Source organism: Podarcis pityusensis, assembly GCF_964106645.2.
Source record: "Podarcis pityusensis genome assembly, chromosome: 10".
Lineage (NCBI taxonomy): Eukaryota > Metazoa > Chordata > Lepidosauria > Squamata > Lacertidae > Podarcis > Podarcis pityusensis.
The window spans coordinates 58976253-58999061 of NC_138035.1; the positions used below are offsets into that span (position 1 = coordinate 58976253).

At 40.2% G+C, this 22809-nt stretch overlaps 1 protein-coding gene and 1 long non-coding RNA gene across 3 annotated transcripts in view; one reads left to right on the plus strand and one right to left on the minus strand.

Moving 5' to 3' along the window:
- Positions 1-22809, plus strand: part of LOC308486741 — a 433510-nt gene that overhangs the window by 224687 nt on the left and 186014 nt on the right. The gene's annotated exons all lie outside the window — the stretch shown is intronic.
- Positions 1-22809, minus strand: part of WASL (WASP like actin nucleation promoting factor) — a 35541-nt gene that overhangs the window by 4634 nt on the left and 8098 nt on the right. The window contains exons 2-11 of one of the 2 annotated variants that reach the window (XM_081023715.1): positions 16416-16550; positions 15672-15758; positions 15085-15181; positions 10855-10878; positions 8283-8451; positions 5468-5510; positions 4986-5139; positions 3987-4004; positions 1055-1578; positions 45-153 (exon numbers count right to left, since the gene is read on the minus strand). In XM_081023715.1, coding sequence (XP_080879841.1) covers positions 45-153; positions 1055-1578; positions 3987-4004; positions 4986-5139; positions 5468-5510; positions 8283-8451; positions 10855-10878; positions 15085-15181; positions 15672-15758; positions 16416-16550 — 1360 coding nt within the window. The remainder of the gene's footprint in view (positions 1-44; positions 154-1054; positions 1579-3986; positions 4005-4985; positions 5140-5467; positions 5511-8282; positions 8452-10854; positions 10879-15084; positions 15182-15671; positions 15759-16415; positions 16551-22809) is intronic. The other variant, XM_081023716.1, reaches the window with a different exon arrangement.

The following is a 22809-nucleotide window of genomic DNA, read 5'->3' on the forward strand; positions in this document are numbered from 1 at the left end:
AACAAATTGCACATGGCTGTACAAAGACTGATTTAATGAACTACCTGAAGAATGAATGGCTTTGCTCCTTTTCTGCATAACTTCCATTAGCGCTCCCACAATACCCGAGGTGGGAGCAGGCGTAGGCGGTGCACTCTCTTGCCCATCAGATACCTGGGGTGGAGGTGATTGAATATAGAAATGTAGCAGCATACATAGAACTTAGAACATTTAGCACTCAATTACTGAGAAGCCAATGGCTAGAGCATACCTTCAAGTAAACAGAAACAAGGGCAGACTGATTATTCTACGCTTCGTACTTTTACTCGATCACCAAAAGTCTACTTAGGTGGAAGAACGTGCCGAAGGTTAAAAATCAAGGGCATTTTTAGGAATTCGCATTTGACACAGAAAAGACAGTTAATGAAATTCTTGTGACAAACATATATTAGTATATTACAGAGGTTGTGGACTCTCCTTCCTTGGAGATGTTTAATAAAGAAATAAATAAATAATAATAATAAAATAATAATAATAATAATAATAATATAATATTTTATTATTTATACCCCGCCCATCTGGCTGCGTTTCCACAGCCACTCTGGGAAGCTCCCAATTGAGTGTTAAAAACAATACAGCATTAAATATTAAAAACTTCCCTAAACAGGGCTGCCTTCAGATGTCTTTTAAAGATAGGATAGCTACTTATTTCCTTCACATCTGAAGGGCGGGGGTTCCACAGGGCGGGTGCCACTACCGAGAAGGCCCTCTGTCTGGTTCCCTGCAACCTCATTTCTCGCAATGAGGGAACCGCCAGAAGGCCCTCGGCGCTGGATCTCAGTGTCCGGGCTGAACGATGGGGGTGGAGATGCTCCTTCAGGTATATAGGACCGAGGCTGTTTAAGCAGAGGTTGGATGGCCACCTGTCATGAATGCTTTAGTTGAGATTCCTGAATTCCAGGGGGTTGGGCAGAATGGTCCTTGGGGTCCCTTCCAACACGATTCTACGATACACACTGCACAAAATTTTGCTAGTAAGCAGAACTAAAGAACAAAAAAACCCAGTGATACTCACAGACTTCAGCTGTATACCCTGCCGTATCTGATCAAGTAGCGCGTCTCTTCCCGAGCTGGAGACCGGACGACTGCTCTGTTCTACTTTTTTCAACTGGGCCCCTTCTCTGATTTGATCTAAGAGAGCTGCTTTATTTCCTGCAGGAACTGGAAGCTGATGGTCAACCTCGACTGGGACACCGGGCGGCGGAGGAGGACCAGGAGGGGGAGGGGGTGGGGGAGGCGGAGGAGGCACACAAGAACCACCCGAAGGTGGTGGAGGGGGAGGAGGTGGGCCGGAGGGGGCCGAGGAAGAATGAACCGGAGGAGGAGGAGGATACATCCTGTTGGGGGGCGGGGGCGGCACTGCACCGCCAGGTCTGGAAGGAGGCGGAGGGGGTGGCGCTGCGGTCGGAGCTCTTGAAGGAGGTGGGGGAGGAGCTCCCCTTCCCCTAATAGGAGGGGGAGGTGGCCCCGAGCTATGTGGTGGTGGGGGAGGAGGAGGAGGGGGAGGGCCGCCCCTGGATGGTGGAGGTGGTGGAGGAGCTGAGAACAAAAAACAAACAAGTGCTTAGTCAATTACGGAGGGACAGCTTTCCCCACCGACCAAGAGCTGCATCAAAAAGACCATTTTGATTTACAGAAGAGCTCAGTTCCCTTGCCTTTCCCCCGGGGAACCTCACTCAGTTTGCAGTCTGTCCTCCATCACAAATGTGATAAGTTCAGGACATGCACATCCATCAATAAAGGGCAGTTCACAATGCTATATTTCTGCAGTGACAGTACAGTGGTACCTTGGTTTTCAAATGTCTCTGTTGATAATAATAATAATAATAATAATAATAATAATAATAATTTATTTATACCCCGCCCATCTGGCTGGGCTTCCCCAGCCACTCTGGGCGGCTTCCAACAAAATATTAAAATACCGTAATGCATCAAACATTAAAAGCTTCCCTAAACAGGGCTGCCTTCAGATGTCCTCTAAAAGTCTGGTAGTTTTTGTTCTCTTTGACATCTGGTGGGAGGGCGTTCCACAGGGCAGGTGCCACTACCGAGAAGTCCCTCTGCCTGGTTCCCTGTAACTTGGCTTCTCGCAGTAAGAGAACTGCCAGAAGGCCCTCGGCGCTGGACCTCAGTGTCTGGGTAGAACGATGGGGGTGGAGACGGTCCTTCAGATATACTGGACTGAGGCCGATAAACATTTCGGTTTTCAAATGCTGTAAACCTGTAAATGCTGTGGTTTTTGAACACGTCTCAGATGCTGAACATGCCACATGGATTCCGTAGAATTTTCTGCATTGAGTTTTTGGACGTTTTGGAACTCGAACAGTCTTCCAGAACAGATTATGTTTGAAAACCGAGTTACCACTGTACTACCATTTTATCAGTTTTTTTTTTTAAAAAAAATATAAGTTTCCAGTTGAGCATATCTGGTCTCTCACCCAGCTAGCATCACAACTGCAACAAACCACTCTCCGCACACCAAGCAAAAGGGAAAAAGTGGGGTGGGGGGAAGAATGCATGTTCTCAAATGTCTATACAGGTCAATGCCAATATTTACAAGTGGCGGTCTATCATGACATTGAAGTTTTATACTCACAGCCTTTAGGAGGATAATCTTAACACAGCAGCAAAGCATTTCCAAAAGGAACCAACTCTCTCCACAGAAAGGTTAATACTTTGTGTTTTAGAATCACTGAAATTTGAAAATTCTCCACCTCACACAAAGCTATTGCTCCCAATTGGCTGTGTTACCCAACTGTTAAAAAAAATGGGTAAAGCGTTTTCATACACTAGAAAATGGGCAACATATAGTTTTGCCCAAGATAGCTCATTTGTCATTATAAAGCAAATCAAACATGGCTTTGTTGATTTAGGCACATTTTTACTGCAACAGGGAATCCAATACAGATGGCAGGCCTAATCCCCACTTCCATATAACAATCAATGGAAGGTTCTGAATAACTTTTTACTATAGCCCCACATCGAATCCAGCAAATCATCTCAATGTGGAGGCCACTGAGGCATAGGTGTATGTGTAAAGGCATTCATTTTCGAATAACTTTAAGTAGCCAAATGAACTAAGGCCTTAGCTCACCCTGATCTTGAGCACTAGCATATTCAAGTTAATCTTGACATATACATATAGGCCATCATTCTCTGTTTAAATTTCAAAATGGCAGCTCGACTCTTCCACCCATCCTTAACAGTGAGAGGAGGAAGAGGAAGGATGGAATACACATCACCATGCAATATTATTAAGGTCTCTCTAATATTATTTCCTGCTACTTGCAGTCACCAGCGAAGAAATCACTTTGCTAGTGAATGGCCTCAGTGCTTCGCAAGATTGTGGCTGCAGTCTCATACCTACTCATCTCACAGAACTCAACTGAGCTTACTTCTGAGCGCAGACTTGCATAGGATTGCACTTTAAGACTCAAATCTTTCTCCATACACAATCCCTACCAGTGGTCAAACACCTCTGTGTTCAGAGCAAATATGGAGCAGTTCATTCCCAAAACCCAATTAAGAACTAGTAATTGGCAAAATGTGTTCTACTTAGCCATGATGAAGAAAACCACTTGTAAGTACAAGTAATTGCTATTAGAACAAGGAAGCCCTTTGTTCAAAATCGCTAAATTAAGATCTTAAAGCACACACACACACACTTCAAACAAGGATATATATTTTATAAGGCATGTTATACGGTAGGTTGAAGCACCAAAGGGGAGAAGGTTAGTGACTTTAACAAAAATTAATTGCAGGGCACTGTTTACCAGTAATATCCAATGGGAAAAAAAGCCACAACTTTTAACTATATAAAATGGTTACAAATTATGTATTGATGTATCAATTCCTAAATCTGGTATTTTTTAACCCAAATATGTAGGTATTGTGTATCACACACCACTGCAATGTGAAGAACTCTGAAGATTAGAATTCATACATACCACTCCAGAGTGGCGGACCTAGATCATAAATGTAACATATATTAACTTTTTCTGAAGCATCCTAGTCTCATTTACTTTCTTTAATCCACTGCCATGAAACTGTTGGTCTCTAGCCTCTGCTGTCTACCCCATAATAATTATGCTACAGAGGCACATGCACCTATGTAGTAAATGGGTGGTACCATGTAAGTGTTGAATCATGACAGAAATTCTTGGTTCTCCAATTATAGCTGGCCATTGCAGCTACTTGCAAAAACAAACAAACCCAGAGAAGTCAATTTCTAAAGAGTAATGAACTCCTGGGATACCCCCTGCTCGGGACTCAATTTTTAAACATTTTGGATTAGATACAGGATGGTGTTTAAAACAGAAAAGTTTGTTGGCTGCGGAGATTTTGTCAAAGCGAAGTGTATTCCATTTCAAATTACCATATTTTTCGTTCTATAAGATGCACCAGACCATAAGATGCACCTAGTTTTTGGAGGAGGAAAACAAGAAAAAATATTCTGAATCTCAGAAGCCAGAACAGCAAGAGGGATCGCTGTGCAGCGAAAGCAGCAATCCCTCTTGCTGTTCTGGCTTCTGGGATAGCTGTGCAGCCTGCATTCGCTCCATAAGACGCACACACATTTCCCCTTACTTTTTAGGAGGGAAAAAGTGAGTCTTATAGAGCAAAAAATACGGTAAGTGTGTTTAACAAAACATGCAAATAGAAATCCATTTTAAAAATCTGGAGAAGCATTTCTCAGCTTGATGTAATGGGTTGGATTCATACTGTGGTCCCACCTGCAGGAGTATCCCGAGTTCTGCTCACGGGATGCTCCCACGAATTGGGGCAGCAGGGAAAACAGAGTTTAGTTTGATCCCCTTTCCTCAGCCCATCCTCTCAGGCCTCAGGAAGAGTGCAGAAGGTAGAACTTGGAACTACAGTGAAGTCTGGCTCAAACCCTGCATTTTTGTAGGCATTACAAAGCATGAGTGGATGGCACGAGGACTCACCTTGTCTACGCAACTCGTTTTTAACAGCTTCCACACCTCCTGTTTTTTCAATAAAATCATATATAACCTTGGATGTTTCTTTGTCTTTCAGCTGAGCCTCTGAAATTCCACACATGTCAAACAGGTTTTTCAGCTCTGGATCCAAATTGTTAACCTAATGGAAACATTAGAGCCGTTAGAAGCTACTTTTTTTGTGTTTTTCTGCAAACACAGATCCTTTTATTAGAAAAGTTTCTCCACACAAAACCTTGGGCTGTGTGGCAATGATATAGCATAGTTTCTGGGAAGATTTCTGTTTTCAGGCATGAAGCTCAAAGCATTCTTAGTTAAATCGGCTTGCATGGCAAATTTAAAAACCTTCATGACAAAAAAAAGTATGAATTACAATTGCCCTCCTTTCAATTTTTGTTTCACATAAATATAGAATGACTGTAGAACGCTTGGGAGTTTTGGAACAGTTAACCACCCTCATTCTTGCTTACATCAAAACCTGTGTTCGGGTCCCAGCCAACATGTCCAATGTGCCTAGAGGGAAAAAACGAAATGCAAAATTAGAATATATAAGGAGTATTACATATTTCAATATATAAGCTTCGCGGTGATAAACTATTGCATTATAATTGATCAACTGATACAAATGGAAAATGGTTCGGATGAGACACAGCATTCTGTGCCTAAATGATTCCACAGATTCCACACATACTCTGAAATAGCCGGTGCCAAGAGATCTACTGATAGCATTTTAATTTTAAACAGTATCAATCTCAATTAAGAGAGTTTTAGCACATTTCAAAAACAGAGTCCCTGAAGCCTAAAAAATGGCCATACTATACTGATTAAGTCCATTTTTCATTTCCAGTAGTTAAGATAATAATGGAGACAACTTTTATTAAATAAGGAGCCGGGTTTTCATTAAATTGCATTTGCCAGGTACAAGTTTCACTACTCTGTTATTTCATATTCATATTCAATAGTAAAAGATAAAAGGTAAAGGACCCCTGGACGGTTAAGCCCAGTCAAAGGCGACTATGGGGTTGCTGTGCTCATGTTGCTTGCAGGCCAAGGGAGCCGGTGTTTGTCCACAGACAGCTTTCCGGGTCATGTGGCCAGAATGAATAAACCGCTTCTGGTGCAATGGAACACCGTGACGGAAACCAGAGCGCACAGAAATGCCATTTACCTTCCAATCGCAGTGGTACCTATTTATCTACGTGCACTGGTGTGCTTTAAACTGCTAGGTTGGCAGGAGTTGGGACAGAGCAACAGGAACTCACCCTGTCGCAGGGATTCGAACCACCAACCTTCTGATCGGCAAACCCAAGAGGCTCAGTGGTTTAGACCACAGCGCCACCCCCATGTCCTTTACCATTTACCTTTATCATTCAATAGTATAGCACTGTTAGAAATCATGGATGCCACTGGATGCTCATCATCCTTCCGTGGCAATATAACAGTGGGCGTCAAACTTTCTACATGGAAAGGTGCTTCACCTTCTACACCAAAGTGTATGTCAAGGAATATTCAGCATTTTTTCATGACTGCCCTGCATGGTGAAAACGGACTGAGGTACGTTCTAGATGCACACTTGGGACAGCAGTAGGATTTCACTGTCATCTCATGAAAATCAAGAACGTGCCCAGTGCAGCCCTGTGTAACTGCAGGATAAGCTTAATAGTGACAGAAAAGCTGACTGCCATGGAAGTCTGCCCACTGAGATATCTAAGTAAAGGATCTCAGTGGAAACTTAATTACTCGGTATAAAAAGTCTGCTTGCATGCAACAACAAAAGCTAAGATACCATGCATACATGATGGAATACATAATGAAAGTTGCTTCTGTTATTAGTATTATGATTGGTTAAGGTCTTTAACCTAACCTGTATGTATTTTATTGGGACACCTGAAGTTCTCCATGTACAATGAAACATGATCTGATGCTTGTTTGTTTATTGCTGTTTCAACCATCACGGTCATATTAACCATCGGGGGGAAAACATTATACAATTTACAATATATACATAGATACAACATCGAAACATTGAAACACCAACACACACAAATACAAATCGATCTGGTACCTATCAATTGCAGTCACTAAATAACTCTTGGTGTTATTTTTCTAGAAAAAGAGGTGCTGAAACTCACTATGAACGCCTCTCTTGTTCTCTTAGAATGGCAATGGCACCCACCTGAGAGATGCCGGAACTGAGTTCTGACAAGTTCCATCTGAGAAAAAGCCCTGGTGCCTCTAATTTTCCAGTGCTAAAAAACACCTAGATCTTACCCTCAATGGCAACAATTATCTGTGTTTGCTAATCCTTACCATAGAGGGACCAATGAAAAATTGGCAGATTTTTGATAGGCTTGAGAAGGTAGATGACACACCCTGTAAGGTCAATCAACATCCACTTCAGAGAAGATGTTTTGATTGTTGGGAGCTAACCAAATACACAACTGAGAACTAGTGCCAGAGTGTGTCTTTTTCCTTCTCTCTCCCAACCTGTAAGTCTTTATCTGTATGGCTGAGGGAAGGGACTGTCTTGCAATTCTTCTTTGGAAGTCACTCAGCGAACTGTTTTCATCAGGGTAAAAATGCTTTAAACAACCAAATGTCCAGATCAGATTCCTGCACATAGGCCAATACTTTTCACAAATGCGTTAGTTAGCAGAACACATAGCTAGGTTACTTAGAGGGAACACCATGGTGTTTGTGCAACTACACTGGGCTGTTGGTTCATTTTTTGAACCAATTCAGAGTGCCCTAAATGGTTAGGGACCATGTATCTCAAGGACCACACCTTCTACCACGAGTGCCCAGTTACACTCAGAAGCCATCCTCAAGAGTACTCCTGCCCTTTGGGAGATCTATGGCTCTCCTTCCCTAGGTAGGCTTGCCAGGTGACATTTCAGTATCAGACTAAGACATGCTCACTCACACTTTCCAGCACGCCACAGCTGCCAATTTTAACTGATGGCTTTGTTGGCTCTGCTGGATCTCATCATCCTGCTTTTGGAGGATTTTCATACTGAGTTTTACTGTATTGTTCTTCTATTGTGTAAGGCACCCTGGGCCTTTAAACACACACACACACACACACACACACACACACACACACACGGGTGGTCCATCTTAAACTACCTTAACTTAATACCGCCATTTCCAAAATGGCAAATCACCATGGAGAAAATATTTTAAAGGGCACCTATTTAGTATTATTCACAAACTGATTTTCTTCCCAAATGTAGTAATTTTTGTGCCTATCTGTAGAAAGTTATAAAAAAGAAACGGCGCTCTTACTGGAAGTTGCTTGGAGTTCCAATATCTGCCTTTGTTAACCTCTTCTTTTTTGCTTTTGCTTTTTTCTTCTCTTTGGTATATGAAATGTTGTTGACTTGTGAGCCATAAAATCTGTTAGTGGTGATTTCTGGATTTTTGATGTCAACAGTTGCCATTGGTAGACTTGGACCTGTAGGGGTGCAAATAGATTCAAATTAATTTGGTCTGCCATCTTATGTTTCCTGGACTCCAAGTATTACAGAGTAAGGAGAGATTAATGTTTTAAAAGCAAAATGATACCTAGGAAAACCTTTGTTTTCCCCCCACACAATACAAAGGGCCAGAAGATTTCAATCAGCATGAATTATTATTATTATCTCAAAATGGCTCATTTAAGCATAGAAAAAGTAAATACATTTTCCCATTAGATTCTTTTTTTAACCCAATAGTACTCCCCCTGCCATCTCAATCCAATATTCCCATCCCCCAACCTCATTTCAAAAACTGTTGTTTAACAGATTTCTAACAGTGATAGCTCTAGCTCTAAAATATTAAGACAAATCTTTCTATACCATTTTACAACAGAAATAAGTGGATACATGTTGTCAAGATGTCTTAGAATTTCTTACTCTTATAATTTCTTGAGAAATTGAGTAATTTCTTCCTCAATATTTCTTACTCTTCTACATATGTGAGCCTATCAGTATAATTATTGCTTAGGTGCAAGAAATTTTTATAAAATTTATGGTGCAAGTTGAATAATGTACATAAGTTATCTTCAATGGTGAGGCAACTCTGTGTAGCAGAAGGTCTTAGGAGACCACATATTTTAAAGAAACTGTAATAGAGGTGAGCATTGGGTTATGCCTTTCTAGAGCGTTGCTAAGGAAGCAAGCTGCTGTCTTAACTGTATTCCGCAAAGCTGCTACTAGAATACATGTTGGTAGTAAATCCATGTGTACCTGTCATGCACACCTGATGTTTGCCTATTTCTAGTAGCAAATATAATCAATATAAATATAATCAAACTAATTCTTGGAAATGTCACAATAAAATAAGAGTCTAATAATTTTGCTATTCTTGGTTACCATAATCTGCAAATTAGATTAGATTTTGATTTTTTGGTATCGTATCGAGACAGCTAAAAATTGATGGTTTCCACAAGTAAAATTAAACAGAAATAAAAATAAAAACCACTGTTACAACATATTCATTATGAGGTCTATATTTTCAATGCTATAGATGGAGGATAATGCCTACTAGTTTGATTTGTAGAAGAAATAATCTTTTTCCATGTTGCATAAAAACCACTATATATTTTTACATATATTTTTAATGCTGTTTTTTCCCCCCTTTAGCAGTGCCATCAAAAGCATGTTTGCTCAGAAATAAATACCACCAGCCAATGAAAAGCATGCTTACCACTCTCATTAGGCTTGGGTTGTCCACGAGGAACACATGACTCTAAGGGACTTCCATTTTCTTCTAACACTGCCATATTTATATCCAACAAAATTTTCCCCATCATAACACAAGCACCTTCCCCATCAGCTGTCGAGAGCTCGATCAGTGAAGATGAAAGTGGCCTATAAAGTTCGTCATTTGGAAGAACTTGACAATATAGTGGTCTTAAGCATCCACTAATGTTGATATCTTTCACATCCTCAGAAGCGTTTTCCGAAAACGTGGTACAAAACATTGCAATGTTTTGTGAAAATCCTTTATACTCCTCAGTTGCTGCCTGCTGGAGGGCAGCTTCCTGCAGACTAAATCAGATTCCAGCTCATGTGCTAAAATGAAAGTGGGCCACATGATTCCTGGCAAGCTTTTTTAAAACTAATTCTGATAAATCCCCATTTTCATCCTAACCATTATGATGGAAGGTCAGTAAATCTACAGCTCACTGCCTTAACATTGAATAGACTTTTCCATTACCAACATGAATAAAAACACAAATCCCAGGAAATTACAGGCTAATGCATTTTACATAACCAGCAATGCCAATTTGTTTAATCCTACAATTTTTATTCTGCGATGTTAACCAAGCCTTTCAACAATAGGGTGGTATTTAGCTACTTTAAAACGAATCATATATTGCACCTTTGTGCAAATATTCTACAACTGTCGAGGTTTGTACCAATAAAGGAAGAACACTATTTCTAATCCCCCCTCAAAAATTAAAATGATTCTGGCTCATGACTTAGCAGCTAAAACATCTGAGTGAATTCTGCAGATGAAAAGCTAATGTCAGTATGTCAAATGGTTTAAAGCTGACTTCCTAAGTCATTCCCACATAATCAGCATTTGCTAAGAAGAGGAGTTTGTCACTGCAACATCCACATTTGTCAGTGGTCTTTATTCTCAGGCCTTCCTGCTTTCGCCTCCTACTGTACTGTTTGCATTGCAATTTTAAAGTACCACTAAGCAATCCCACAGCTAATCAAAGCCTAACTGTCCACTTACAATTTTAAAAGATGCACTGATGTTCAGATAGGCAATTGCATTCATGAGTGATAAGCTAGGAGTCGCACGTTGAAACAATCAAACAATTTCATGGTTACTGCAAGCAAAAACAAACAAACCAACCACTTACCATTTGGTAGATCTCTCCTTTTCTCTGTTAAAAAGGAAGAAAAAACAACAACACTTTATACTATTTGTGCACAAAATAGAATATTAGAACATTTTTCTTACCCTCCTGAGACGTGTTATCCGTGAAATGTTTGCCTATTATTATTTCAAACTCTACTTTAGAAGGTTTATTGTCAGGAGGAAAAAAAGCTAACTAAACTTCCATTCATTTTAATAAACGGTTCACATTTCCCTCAAATGGCCTGGGGATGACCTTGAATCTTTCAAATACTCTTTCAGCAGGGCTGCCATTGCTCCAGCTTGAAAAGAGGCTTAGAAAGTCCGGGTTCTCTATTTAAATCACAATTAAAAGTGCTATTTCATAGACATGTCTTCAATCTTTTTTCAAAATCTCAGTGATCTAAGACAGATTGCTTATCCTCCAATACCACCCTGTATGATCTTAGATATGCTCTCTCAGTATTTCAAGTGGACAAAAATAAAACCTGATCTTACATAATTATGACCAAGTATATAAAATGTCACTGAACTGGCACTGGCAAAAAAATTAGACCTGAAAATTATACCTACAATTACCTAATCATCTAACTTAACATCTCAGCATTTTTAGACCTACTAAAGCTTACACATCTCTGTGTTAAAGGAGGCAAGAGTAAAATCTGTGAGGGTCTGTGATTAATCGAAAAGTGTTTTAAAATACAATTGATGCATTAAAAAAACCCAAGCTGAGATTCTGAAAAAAGCAAGCTGACCCAAAAGCAGTGATACTAACATAGTAATGCATGTGTTGTTGCATTTAAATTTAAGAATGGTATTATTACAGTACAGAAATGCATATATTGAATGTGTAGCAAATATGTACAAGTAGTAACTGGTAGCCAATAATGATTTTCAGCTGTTAAAAATACCTCCATAACTGAAATATGGAGATCAGTGATTTCTGCCCCCCCCCCCCCCAACATTAGATCCAGAGGGTGGGAGGATCTTCCAGAGCAGATTACTTTTTTGAGGGGTGGAATAGCTGAAAATTGCTGAATACAACCCACCACAATCTGTTTTCCTCTAACAAAAATGGTATGATAAGCTTCCACAGGATATAGTGCATGTGCATTTTTAAAAACGTAAAAGGCATTAAAGTTGAAAACCTAATTTGAATAAACTAAATTTTAAGAGGTTTTGTTTAAAAAAAAACAAACTTGTTTAAATTGAGCACTGCAAGCACAGCAATCCTTCCACAAATTTTTAACTATAGAAAAGAGAAGCATCAGTCGTGTATCAAACTAGAAGTCATGGCTCACAACCGTTTGGTTTTCATTTCAGTTTGGCAACTATGCCCTCCTGCCTTAAGTTCGAATCCCTCACTTTCAGAAGATGATATGCTAACATTGTTTTATACTTCTTGAAACATTTATGTCCCTTGTTCAGTTATTTCCAACCAATTCTACAAACCCAAATTGTAAATCTGTTTGTGTGTGCTTTTAAAGTTGATGAATTTATTCACATTGTTATTGTCTTGTTTTTATTTCTTGCTGCCTCAATAGTTTTCATGCTTAAAGCTGGGGTACAGTACTTAATTAAGACAGATGAAAGGCTGTCCTTCCTTGTTTACATTTAATAAGGTATTCTGGAGGTAAAAGGTTTGTGCTATTTAGAACTCTGTACAAAAGCTTAAATCCCCCAAGCACAACAGCAACGTGAAAGGGGAGAAATAGCTATGCCAATTTCTGTTTTATTCTTGTTTCAGAACCCTTTCGCTCAAAAATCTACTGGGCCCAATTAAAGTGAAAAGTTGCATAGAGGTCCTATACGTTCCCATCATAGAGGGAAGTAAGCAAGCAGAGAAGGAGGAGCTATTTTTGGACCTAGTTACTGAAAAACAGGCTATGAGGCTATTTCTGGGCTATAACCACCTCACATGATGGAATACTCTTTCCACACAAAAAAACCTTCTGGCACTTTTTTATTTAAAAACCCCCAGCATATTTAGAAGGTTTGTCTAGACAGGGGGCAGCAAACCTTTGCAGCAGGGGGCCGGTCCACTGTCCCTCAGACCTTGTGGGGGGCCGGACTATATTTTGAAAAAAATGAATGAATGAATTCCTATGCCCCACAAATAACCCAGAGATGTATTTTAAATAAAAGGACACATTCTACTCATGTAAAAACATGCTGATTCCCGGACCGTCCACAGGCCGGATTTAGAAGGTGATTGGGCCGGATCCGGTCCCCGGGCATTAGTTTGCCTACCCACGTTCTAGAACCATTAGGGAGTCTGGAGGGTTTTTTGCACAGATATGCATCCAACATGGCAGTCCCCACCTGCAATCTGAAGTAGTTACAGCCCAGATGCAGGCATTACCTCCTTATCTGCTTTCTATGAGACGTAAGCCGTAGTGCAATACAGCAGCTTGGAAAAGACATAGGAAGCAGTGTCCTATTTCTCGGATTTAACTCCAAGCAAGGCTCCCAGAATGTCTGCATGTCAACAAACTTTCAGGGTTAAAGAACCAGCTGCACTGTACATTCCACTGAAAATAAAATGATACATTCTTGTCTGCCTTGTGAAACTGTCGCTCAATTTATTATAGAACAAAAATTACATCCAGTGGTATAGGATAGTCTTAGGACTCCATCTGGTGGCTTAACAGAGAAACCATTTCTGACCAGCGGGAGGAAGCCCTGAAATCAAAGGGAAGTCTAACTCCAGACACACAAAATCTGATTATAAACCAATGCACTGATTTTAAAAGAAACATTTGAGTCATATATCCGAGACACAGAATCAGAAGTGAAGAGCTCCCTGCATCAGTATTCACCAAACAAAAGGCCGCTAAGTTAAATGGCCTGGTTATATATATTTTTCTTATTCTATGAACCAAGTTTAAGCAGGAAAAGATTAACATGGAAAGAGTCTACACATGCACCATAGCAGTTTGCTTTGGCTACCTGGTCTGCTGAGCACTCTCCATGCATTTGCAGAACCCTGCTTTACATTCTAAGCCAGAGAGCAAAACTTGGGGACTTTGGTGGGAAATGGCACTTAATAATGCAGCCCAATATTATGAACTGGATAAATTCAGGTAATCGCAAGCTCCAGCAATATCTTGACTATAACACAGATAAAAATTACATGTAAACTGGAAGCTCAGGGAGCCAGCAGGGATTCCAGTTGCTGAGTGGCAATTTTAACCACCTGCCAACATCACAAAAATCGCTGCGAACCATATCTGCGACACTGCCTATCTCCCCACTGGATACACTGTGGGAAGGTTGCCTGTATTTCTAAATATATAATGTGCAAAATGTCACTGAGATACTGTTTTATTCAGCCGACAGCAATAAGCACTTCATTGAATTAACAATACCGCTGGGACTTACAATGAAGTGCTGCGGTGTGTTCTCACCTTTAATAGGAATGCTTCTGCGGTTCAGGATTTTATGACCTGGTCATTTGACATTCCCTCTCAACCCCTGTTTTCTTTTATAACTAACACTTAACACTGTGCAGCTGCTGAGTGTGTGTGCTGCTCATTGGGTTGTTGTTTTTAGTTGTGTTTCTTTAAGGTGTTTCCCCCAAGTTTTCCTCTCCCTTAGATCCTTGGGATTCCCCCAACTATGGTGATACTCCCCCTCTTATTTTCTCAGTTGCTCCATTTTGGCTCCATTTCCATTGGTACTCACCACTCAAGTTCACTATCAGAAGAAGAAATAGTATTGGGGATTTCAGTACTGTTTCTCAAATCTGGGTCCCCAGCTGTTGATGGCCAACAATTCCCATCATTCCTAGCTAACAGGACCAGCGGCCAAGGATGATGGGAGTTGAAGTGCAACAACAGCTAGGGAACCAAATTTGAGAAGCACTGCTGTATTGTAAAAGACTAGGCACTGCTGAATCTTATTGTGTAACAGGAACCTGTGATCCTCCAGTTAATGGTCTACAACTCTGACCACTGACTACGTTGGGTGGGACTCATGGTAGCTGGAAACCAACAACCACAGGGTCCCAAATTCTATTTTATGAAGTCCTGCTAGCATTAGGTGTAGACTGTACAAAGGTCCAGTTTGTACACATTTATTGGTAACGACTATGTGTGTGTGGCCCCCCTTCTATCTCTAACCTATTTCTTGAATCCAGAGAAGCTAGACACTAAGGAGGTCAGTTTCTGCCTTAAGAATGTTTTCTTCTAAGTTCTATACAAAGCAAAAGTGTGTTGAAAAACTATGTCTCTACCAGATTTTCGTTGCCGTCGTCCAATTAAGTCCGTCACTGTCTTCTGGAATTTTTTAGCTTCTTCTTCATTAGCAAAATTAAGACCCACCTGACATGCCTGAAAAACAAATATTTTCTTATGAAATTAACTTTTCTAAGAAACTATATTAAGACATGCAGGTTTTTTGCAATCTTAAATTAGTCCCTTTTAAATCTTAGATTGCTTTGATAAATTAGGTACTGAGCAACTAACAAATGTAATAAATAATAATAAACACTAGATGTACCAAGGGGATTTCAGTTTGTCGCTGACAACTGCTACTGACTTCAATATGTATAAGGTGTGCCTATCTGTTCCCCTGAATTTTACTCATATGGTTATAAGATGAAGGAAAACAAATCTGTAAAAAATAATGAATTCTTTTGACATTAACTTCTTAATACAAATTATCAGGAAAGCTGCACAGTTCTTTATATTACTTGATTTAGAGAATAAAAGAGAGACTGTGCAGGTGTAAATATACCTGGCAGCACAAACTGACAGGACTATTTTATTCCTTTTAATGTTGTTATAGAGATAACTATGCAAAATACAGCAAAATACTTACGTCTCCAGCAAAGGTATGAAAATATGGTCTAGGACTATTATATACAAAATTATTATACAATTCTTGTTCCCACAACTGTTTTCCATCCTAAAGAAAAATGGAAGGGGGAAAAAAGACACTGAGAAAAGTGACTGCAGACACATACTTATATGACTTCTGCATGCTGGCAAACTTCCTGCTTCCTCTCAGTTGACTATTCTTAGGAGAGGACTCCATGCCATCTTCTTGAAAAGCAAAGAGCCAACACTATGCTGAGGACAAAGCCATCAAGTTGCATTGCTTCTTGGCTACCTGCACTTTGCCATCATTTATATATCGTGGATTTAGATATATGCTTAAGTTGTTCTATACATTAAAATATTAATTTTCAGATTGACCTTTTATTCAGCAGTTCTTGTTGCCAAACTGTCAGGCTACAGCTCAACAGCTTGCTAACTGAGCTACGAGAACTTCTGCAGCAAGATCAGGAAGCAAAGCTCTGGCTTTCCACATGGTTCTCCTCCCAAGTACATTTATTTCTTTAGACCCATGTGTTCCTACTTTTTAAGTGTGATCAACATGCGCCACAGAGCTGAAACATATCACACATTCCTTTCTGTTTCTACAGTTTAACAATTCGTTAATACATAAACCAGAGGCATGCTATTCAACACATTTTGACAAATTAAGACAAACACAAGCATATTTTAGAGGCAAATTAAGACAAACACAAGCATATTTTAGGCAAAAGGAGGAGAATCTCACCTTAATATCATATATTCTGATAAAATAAGACCTTTGTGGATTGTCTTTTACAAGGCAAGCTACGCCGCAGCACTTCTTCGACCACATAGCATTGCGATCTGCTGCATAAATCTGAACAATTGCAGAAGACATTGTCTAAAAAAGAAGAAAAGTTTTGTTAAGACTTGAGAGCTCATCATCATCATGCGACCTTCATATGTACAAACTTGTAATTGTTTATGAAGCTGTGTAGCGCTTCATAAAAAATGGTGCTTGTTCTGGTTAGCACTGCTGGAAATCTAACCAAACATCACCTATAAAAAATACAGTAAGGATGCTGCTTTTGCCTGAGCGATATTTTAAACAGATACAGTCCTGTCAATAGTAGAGTGCCAACCTTTGTTCAAAGGCACTATAAAATCCCACTTGGATTGCTACTACTGGGTAGCAAGGTTTCACGGAAACTTAGCACACACAGGATTTAATTCATTCAACGATGAATAGTCCAACACTGAACAAGAATATTCAACAAAAGAAATTCTTGTTTAGACAGCAAGTTATCAAGTTCCTCCATAGTCCTTAGGGCGGTGAACCAAGTATTTTGTGGAAGAGTAAAAAAGAACTTGGGAACAATGGTTCAGACTCCCTTATTCAGTAATGCATTTAAAACTGGAAGCTGCATTAGTTTTATAATCATCACAGGCTCAAAGGAAGTAAAAAATAGCAAATGTGATAATATCTAGCTTCTCATTTGCTGGCTATAGGGATGTAAGTTAAGTTAGATAATACAGTACAGAAGTGACTTTTCTTATGAGCTTCTGAAACCCGTTTCCCCTAAACTTTTTCTTATCTTGACCAGTTGCATGTTGAACTACTTTTATCTGTACACCATGCAAGGTACCAGGAAACTACTGAAAATAAAATCTTACGAAGTTCTGTACGGAACAACATAACAGCAATAAAAATGAAAGATCAGAATACACCATGACAAAGAGCTACAAGCCCTTAAGACAATAAATCTATCTTTGTGGGGTTTAAAAATATATATATTCGTTATCAGGGGCACAAAAATATCTTCAACATTTGGAAGCCAATGAAGAACAAGGGGACACATCTGAGAGCAACAGTAAGGGGAAATGCTTTGCTAGCATCCTAATTGTTCTTTTCTTTCTTCCTTCTCTCTCCCCACAGAGCAGAGCTTTTCAAACTGTGTTGCGACAGGTTAGTGTGTCAGCTGCAGTGTGTAGGTGTGTCACACAAATGGTCCCCGCATGCCTCCTGGGGCTGGAGAGGGGTTAGTTTAACCTCTGGTTTGCTAGTAAAACTGAATTACTGTGTCACGAAACGATGCATGCCTAAAAAGTGTGTCACCAACATAAAAAGTTTTGAAAGCTCTGGCTTAAAGTCAGGGCTCCACCCTACCTGGAGATTATAACCTTGGACTTGAGAGCCCTTCCACCACCAAGTGGTTGCTTAGTTACGATTAGTAACTAAGGAAATGAAGCTGTGGAAGTGGATGGTGGCAGCCGGTCCCACAAACAGTAGTGCTGAAGGGTGGAAAAAACCTGCTCCCAGCACCAGGGACTAATTTCTCAGGTGCAGGGGATGATCAGATAACTGGACTTTTATAACCCTTCTGCAAATATCAAACATTTACCTACACTGCAGTTTACAGACTTCATTGCAACTCTGGTTCTGCAAGACTGGATAGCATATGCTATTTGCACTCTCTCCTTTCAAGGTTCATTGAAGTCTAGACACGACTGGCAGAATTTGAGATTTATTCAGAACAGGCTTTCCCTCTCAAGGGCTGGAGCAGCCAACATGAATCCAAGGCAGCCTTTAAGAACAGGTATCTTGCAAATTCCGACTACCTAATACAAAGTTGGTTATTGCTAACATTGCTTAAATGACAATCCTTTCCTAATATTGAAAGATTCATGGTCCTTTGAATGATCTACTCTAAGAGATGGATTCTAATGCAGCACTTCAAAGCGGCTGGCATAATTTGTATGTCACTTTTCTGCAAAACTGTGGCCGAAGCAGTCCAAAGCACATCAAATGAACAAGTGTAATGGTTAAAAAAGAATAAAAATAGAGACAACAAGAAATAATTGCAATGCTATTAATACCAAAAAGCCCACCTAGCCACACAATGTTGTATAAAACAATACAGATACGCTAACCTAACAGCTTAAAATTAAACAGAAGAAAATAATGTCTAGTACAGAGATAAAATTGGGGGTGAGGGGATTGCCATTCTAAAAAGACAGTCCTCAGAAGCTCACATTAACTATCTTACATTCATTGGAGGGTAGCCACACTTATCGCTTGAGGAACCTTCCCTCTCACCCAATGCTGCTACTGCTGCGAGGCCAGTTCTTTATATAAGCAGTGGAACAATACCTGCAATTCCACCCACAAGCATTCCTGGGAGTTGTTTCACAGAGGAATGCCCTTGAGATGCCTTTAGACAGGGCTCTAGGCAGAGACAGGTAGAGCTCACCCTGCTCAGGCCCATGTCACAGTGGGGTGGACTTGCCCACAGGTGAGCCTCTGGGATGGGGCGAGCATCTGTGGGGCAGTGGATGAAGTGGACGACCGCCAGGGGAGCAATGCACACCCCACCTGTGGCCGCAGAAGAAATGACCCCAAACATAAGGATGTAGAGGTGGCCCATCTGCCAATCCCCTCCCCATCATTCTTGTACTTTGGGTTAGAACCTAGTTAACTTGAACAAGATAGTTCTTGAATCCTTTTGACCATTGTTTTAATAGAAAAGCAGTTGCCACCTGGTAAACTAGCAAGATGTATTGATTTAAATCTAAAAAAGTGCAAACGAAAGCTCTCTTCATGTAACAGGGTTATTCTGTCTCCTCCTCGCTGCTGCAGCACTTCATGAAAAGCCACTCTCCGTGGATCAGGAAGCCAGAATTGTGTAACCTGTGTTGCTAGGGGTTATAACTAGAGGAAACCCTGCAGGAAACAGGGGCACTCCTACATTTGCATCAGCGAGGTGCTGTGTTGTGTTGGAAATATTTCAGTATCTTAAAGAAAGGCAGTCAAGCCATAAAATAATGTATTTTGACAAACGTTTTGACAAAAACTACCCGATGCTATTTATACTGTATTAGAAAGACCTAACTGACTTTGAAAGGCACAAGTCTGAAAATATATTAACTCCACAGTGTCTACCAATTTGGACCACCTAAACCAGAGGTACTCAACATGGTGTCTTCCATATGTTGTTGGATTATAACCCCACCACCCCTGCCCATACCTGCATGGGGCTGATGGAAGTTGCAGTTCCAGTATCTGGAGGCATTGGCTACCTCTGATTTTAGCTTACCCTGCATTTGATAGAATCAAATAATCAATATTCTGCTCTTTATATCATTTAGTTGTTGTATAATAAAAAGCTAGCGGTTCAATAAAGACAGCAAAAACAAGTAGTGACTCAGGACATTTGTTTCTAGTACTTAAAAAAAAATTGTATATGTGTATATGTTGCATATCATTACATTATATTTGATCATGGACTGGAAATATTCAGCAGTGACTGATAAATGAAAGTCTTTTATGTGTGTAGTATAATTTCTCTACCCAATCAAAAGCCTTTTCAGCCTTAAGAATTAAAGACTAAGCAAATTAACACCTTTATGAAGATATACAAGTCTTAGTATGGCTAATTTTATATAAAGTCCCAACTTTCTTCAAAGTGGTTTATGAAGTTTATAGCGATTCAAAAATAAATTTATCATATTTTTTGTAGTGGGAGAATGGTCTTGTGACTGATCTTCACTTGGGGTTGCAACTACCACTAGTTTGACAGGGCTTTGGGGTATGGCATTTCCTAGCAATTAAAAAATAGCATCTTACATTTCCTAACAATTGAAAATATTAGTCATCATTTGACCAATTTTATCTAGGTCTTAGAGAGACCTCTTCAACAGAACTGGTATTAAAGAAATACAAAATCATATGGACAGCTGGCATTGCACATTATCTACATGTATACAGGCGCATCAACATTTCCAGTTACAGGACTTCAGCTAGCACAGCTGGAGAAGCCTTTTGTCATAAAACCTCGTTGTGCACAAAACAAAAACGTGATCCTACTGAATTTTAAAGTGAACTAGAATACACCACTATTTGAAGAACTTCTTCTCTAGATTTCCCGCTACCCCCATGCTGGGTCTTGGATGCGATGTCCAAGTGGGGAGGAAGGAATGGCAACTCTGATAAGTTTTTCACCTCCCCGCACCCCTCAGGAAGAGGTTGTGGCTGAGGTTACAGAAACCAGCAAACCAATTCCTGCAGACCACAACCCTCTTCCTCTTAAAGCCCAAGGAAGTTCCTTGTAGATAAAGCAGAAGTAATCACTCAAAGTGGCAAAGTCACACACACTATGACTACAGGCTATTGCCAAGCTGCAAAGAAAAAGGAAGTTAATTTGTGGTATTTCACCCAAAGCCACAATACTACAGGATGATTCTGGCCCTTGCAATTTTAACCACAGAACAGGCATTGCAGATCCTCCGTTTCTGCAGTAATACATCTTTCTGACCTTGAAAACATCAGCAAGCCATTTCAAATTGATTTGGCTCAATGAGTGGACCAAAGCTTAGATTAAAAATATTTTGAGACTCTCCCAAATTAATATTTTTCATGAGCTATGCTCCAATTCAGAAATATTTAAAATGTACTCCCCATTCCTTACATATTGAAACACAATAATACCCCAGCACGTAGAAGAACCTCAAGCTGAGGTTCTTCCCATTCATCAGGCCTCTCTATCTGCCCCTTGGGACTCTTTTTAGGTCATGCCTCTCAACAGCCCTGTTCCACATTATCTATCCTCAAGCGCTTTTAAATGAATGGAAGAGATTCCTGAACTGTGATAATGCTTCTTGCTTACCTGGATAGGAGAATGGAGAGATGCATGTAAGTATATGGGGGGGGGGGGACCACTACTTTTGCATGGCTGAGACACAGCCCACAGTACAAGTTTAAGGGCCACATCTATAGTTCCACACACTTTTACCTCTGTCCCCATCTACCTCTGGCATTCAGCCCATGGAGGACTGCCTACTGTATTGATTGGTAAAAGCAAAAAGCTCCCAACGGATCTCTCCAAAATGGATAAATGGTCAAAAGTGGTTCAATGTAAGCATGCATTAAGTGGTGCAACCTTTTAGGCAAAAATAAATTCTAACACACACATACGTTGATGGGCTCTCAGGCGGTGCTGACTTGACAGAAAGGATCTTGGGGTTGTGGCAGATAATGCAATGTAAGTGCAGACTTAATATGTGGCGGCTGCAGAAAGCGGTGAATGCCACGTCAAGGATTAGTAGGAAAGGGATTGAAAATAGAGCTGTCAGTATTGTAATTCCTTTAATCAAATCATGCCACACCATATTCAAAATACTGTATGGTTCTAGTCGCTACATCTATCGGCAGTGACAAACACAACCCCCACAGTCAGTGTTGAGTTGTGGATGGTTCTAAAACTCAATGCAACTAGGGGGAAGAGTCACACCCATCTCTGCTGGAGCTGGTTATCTGGGCAGTGGGTGACAGTAGGTGTTTCAACGAATGTGTTTGCTGTCCACTGCCCCCAAAAGCCTAATCTCTATCTAGCTCCAAAGTGAATGGATGGAACCAGGCTGTGGCAGTCAAGGTACTCAGAGCACTATGTTACCCCAAAGAGTCCTTGCTACCCTTCCCCAGGGTGGGCACAAGCAAGGTTCTGCTGAATATCTGAGGCCCTACAAGGACAGCAGAACTACGTATCGTTATTCACTTCCAAGTAGAAATGAATAAGTCTGTAGTAAAGGAAGGGGGGCAAGGTCATGGAATCCAGAAACTTTTGTCTTCACTATTAAGAATACGCAAAACTTGTGGATCCCTGCTGGTAAGTGAATTTAGAACTGCTGGAGTTCTCCTCCTCATAGATTGCTCATGATTTACATCAAGCTGCACCTGGCTGCTACAAATGCTGTACAGTATAGCAGAACACACAAAAGGGCAATAGATTTAACAAAAAACAAGACAAGAAAAGGTGGGATAGACCTTGAGATGCATCATCTTTGCTTACAGAAAAATCCACTTTTTCGTGATGCAATAAAGATACTCTAAATAACTGTAATCAGTTATTTTTAACTTTGCAATTTTAGGCTAATCAATGTAGCAAACTATATACAAGACAGTGACTACAGTAGTTTATTATTTTAAGAACTCGAAGAAAAACGTAGCAGCAAAACTTTGTAAAAGTAAAAACAAGAAGTACTATAAACAACAAGTCCATTCTATGTCTGGTTTATTATAAGCCTTATTCCCGGCTTTGCTTTTAAGTCAAACAGAGACTAGGGCTACCACTTACATAAAGGCACTCAGCTTTACAGAATTGCCA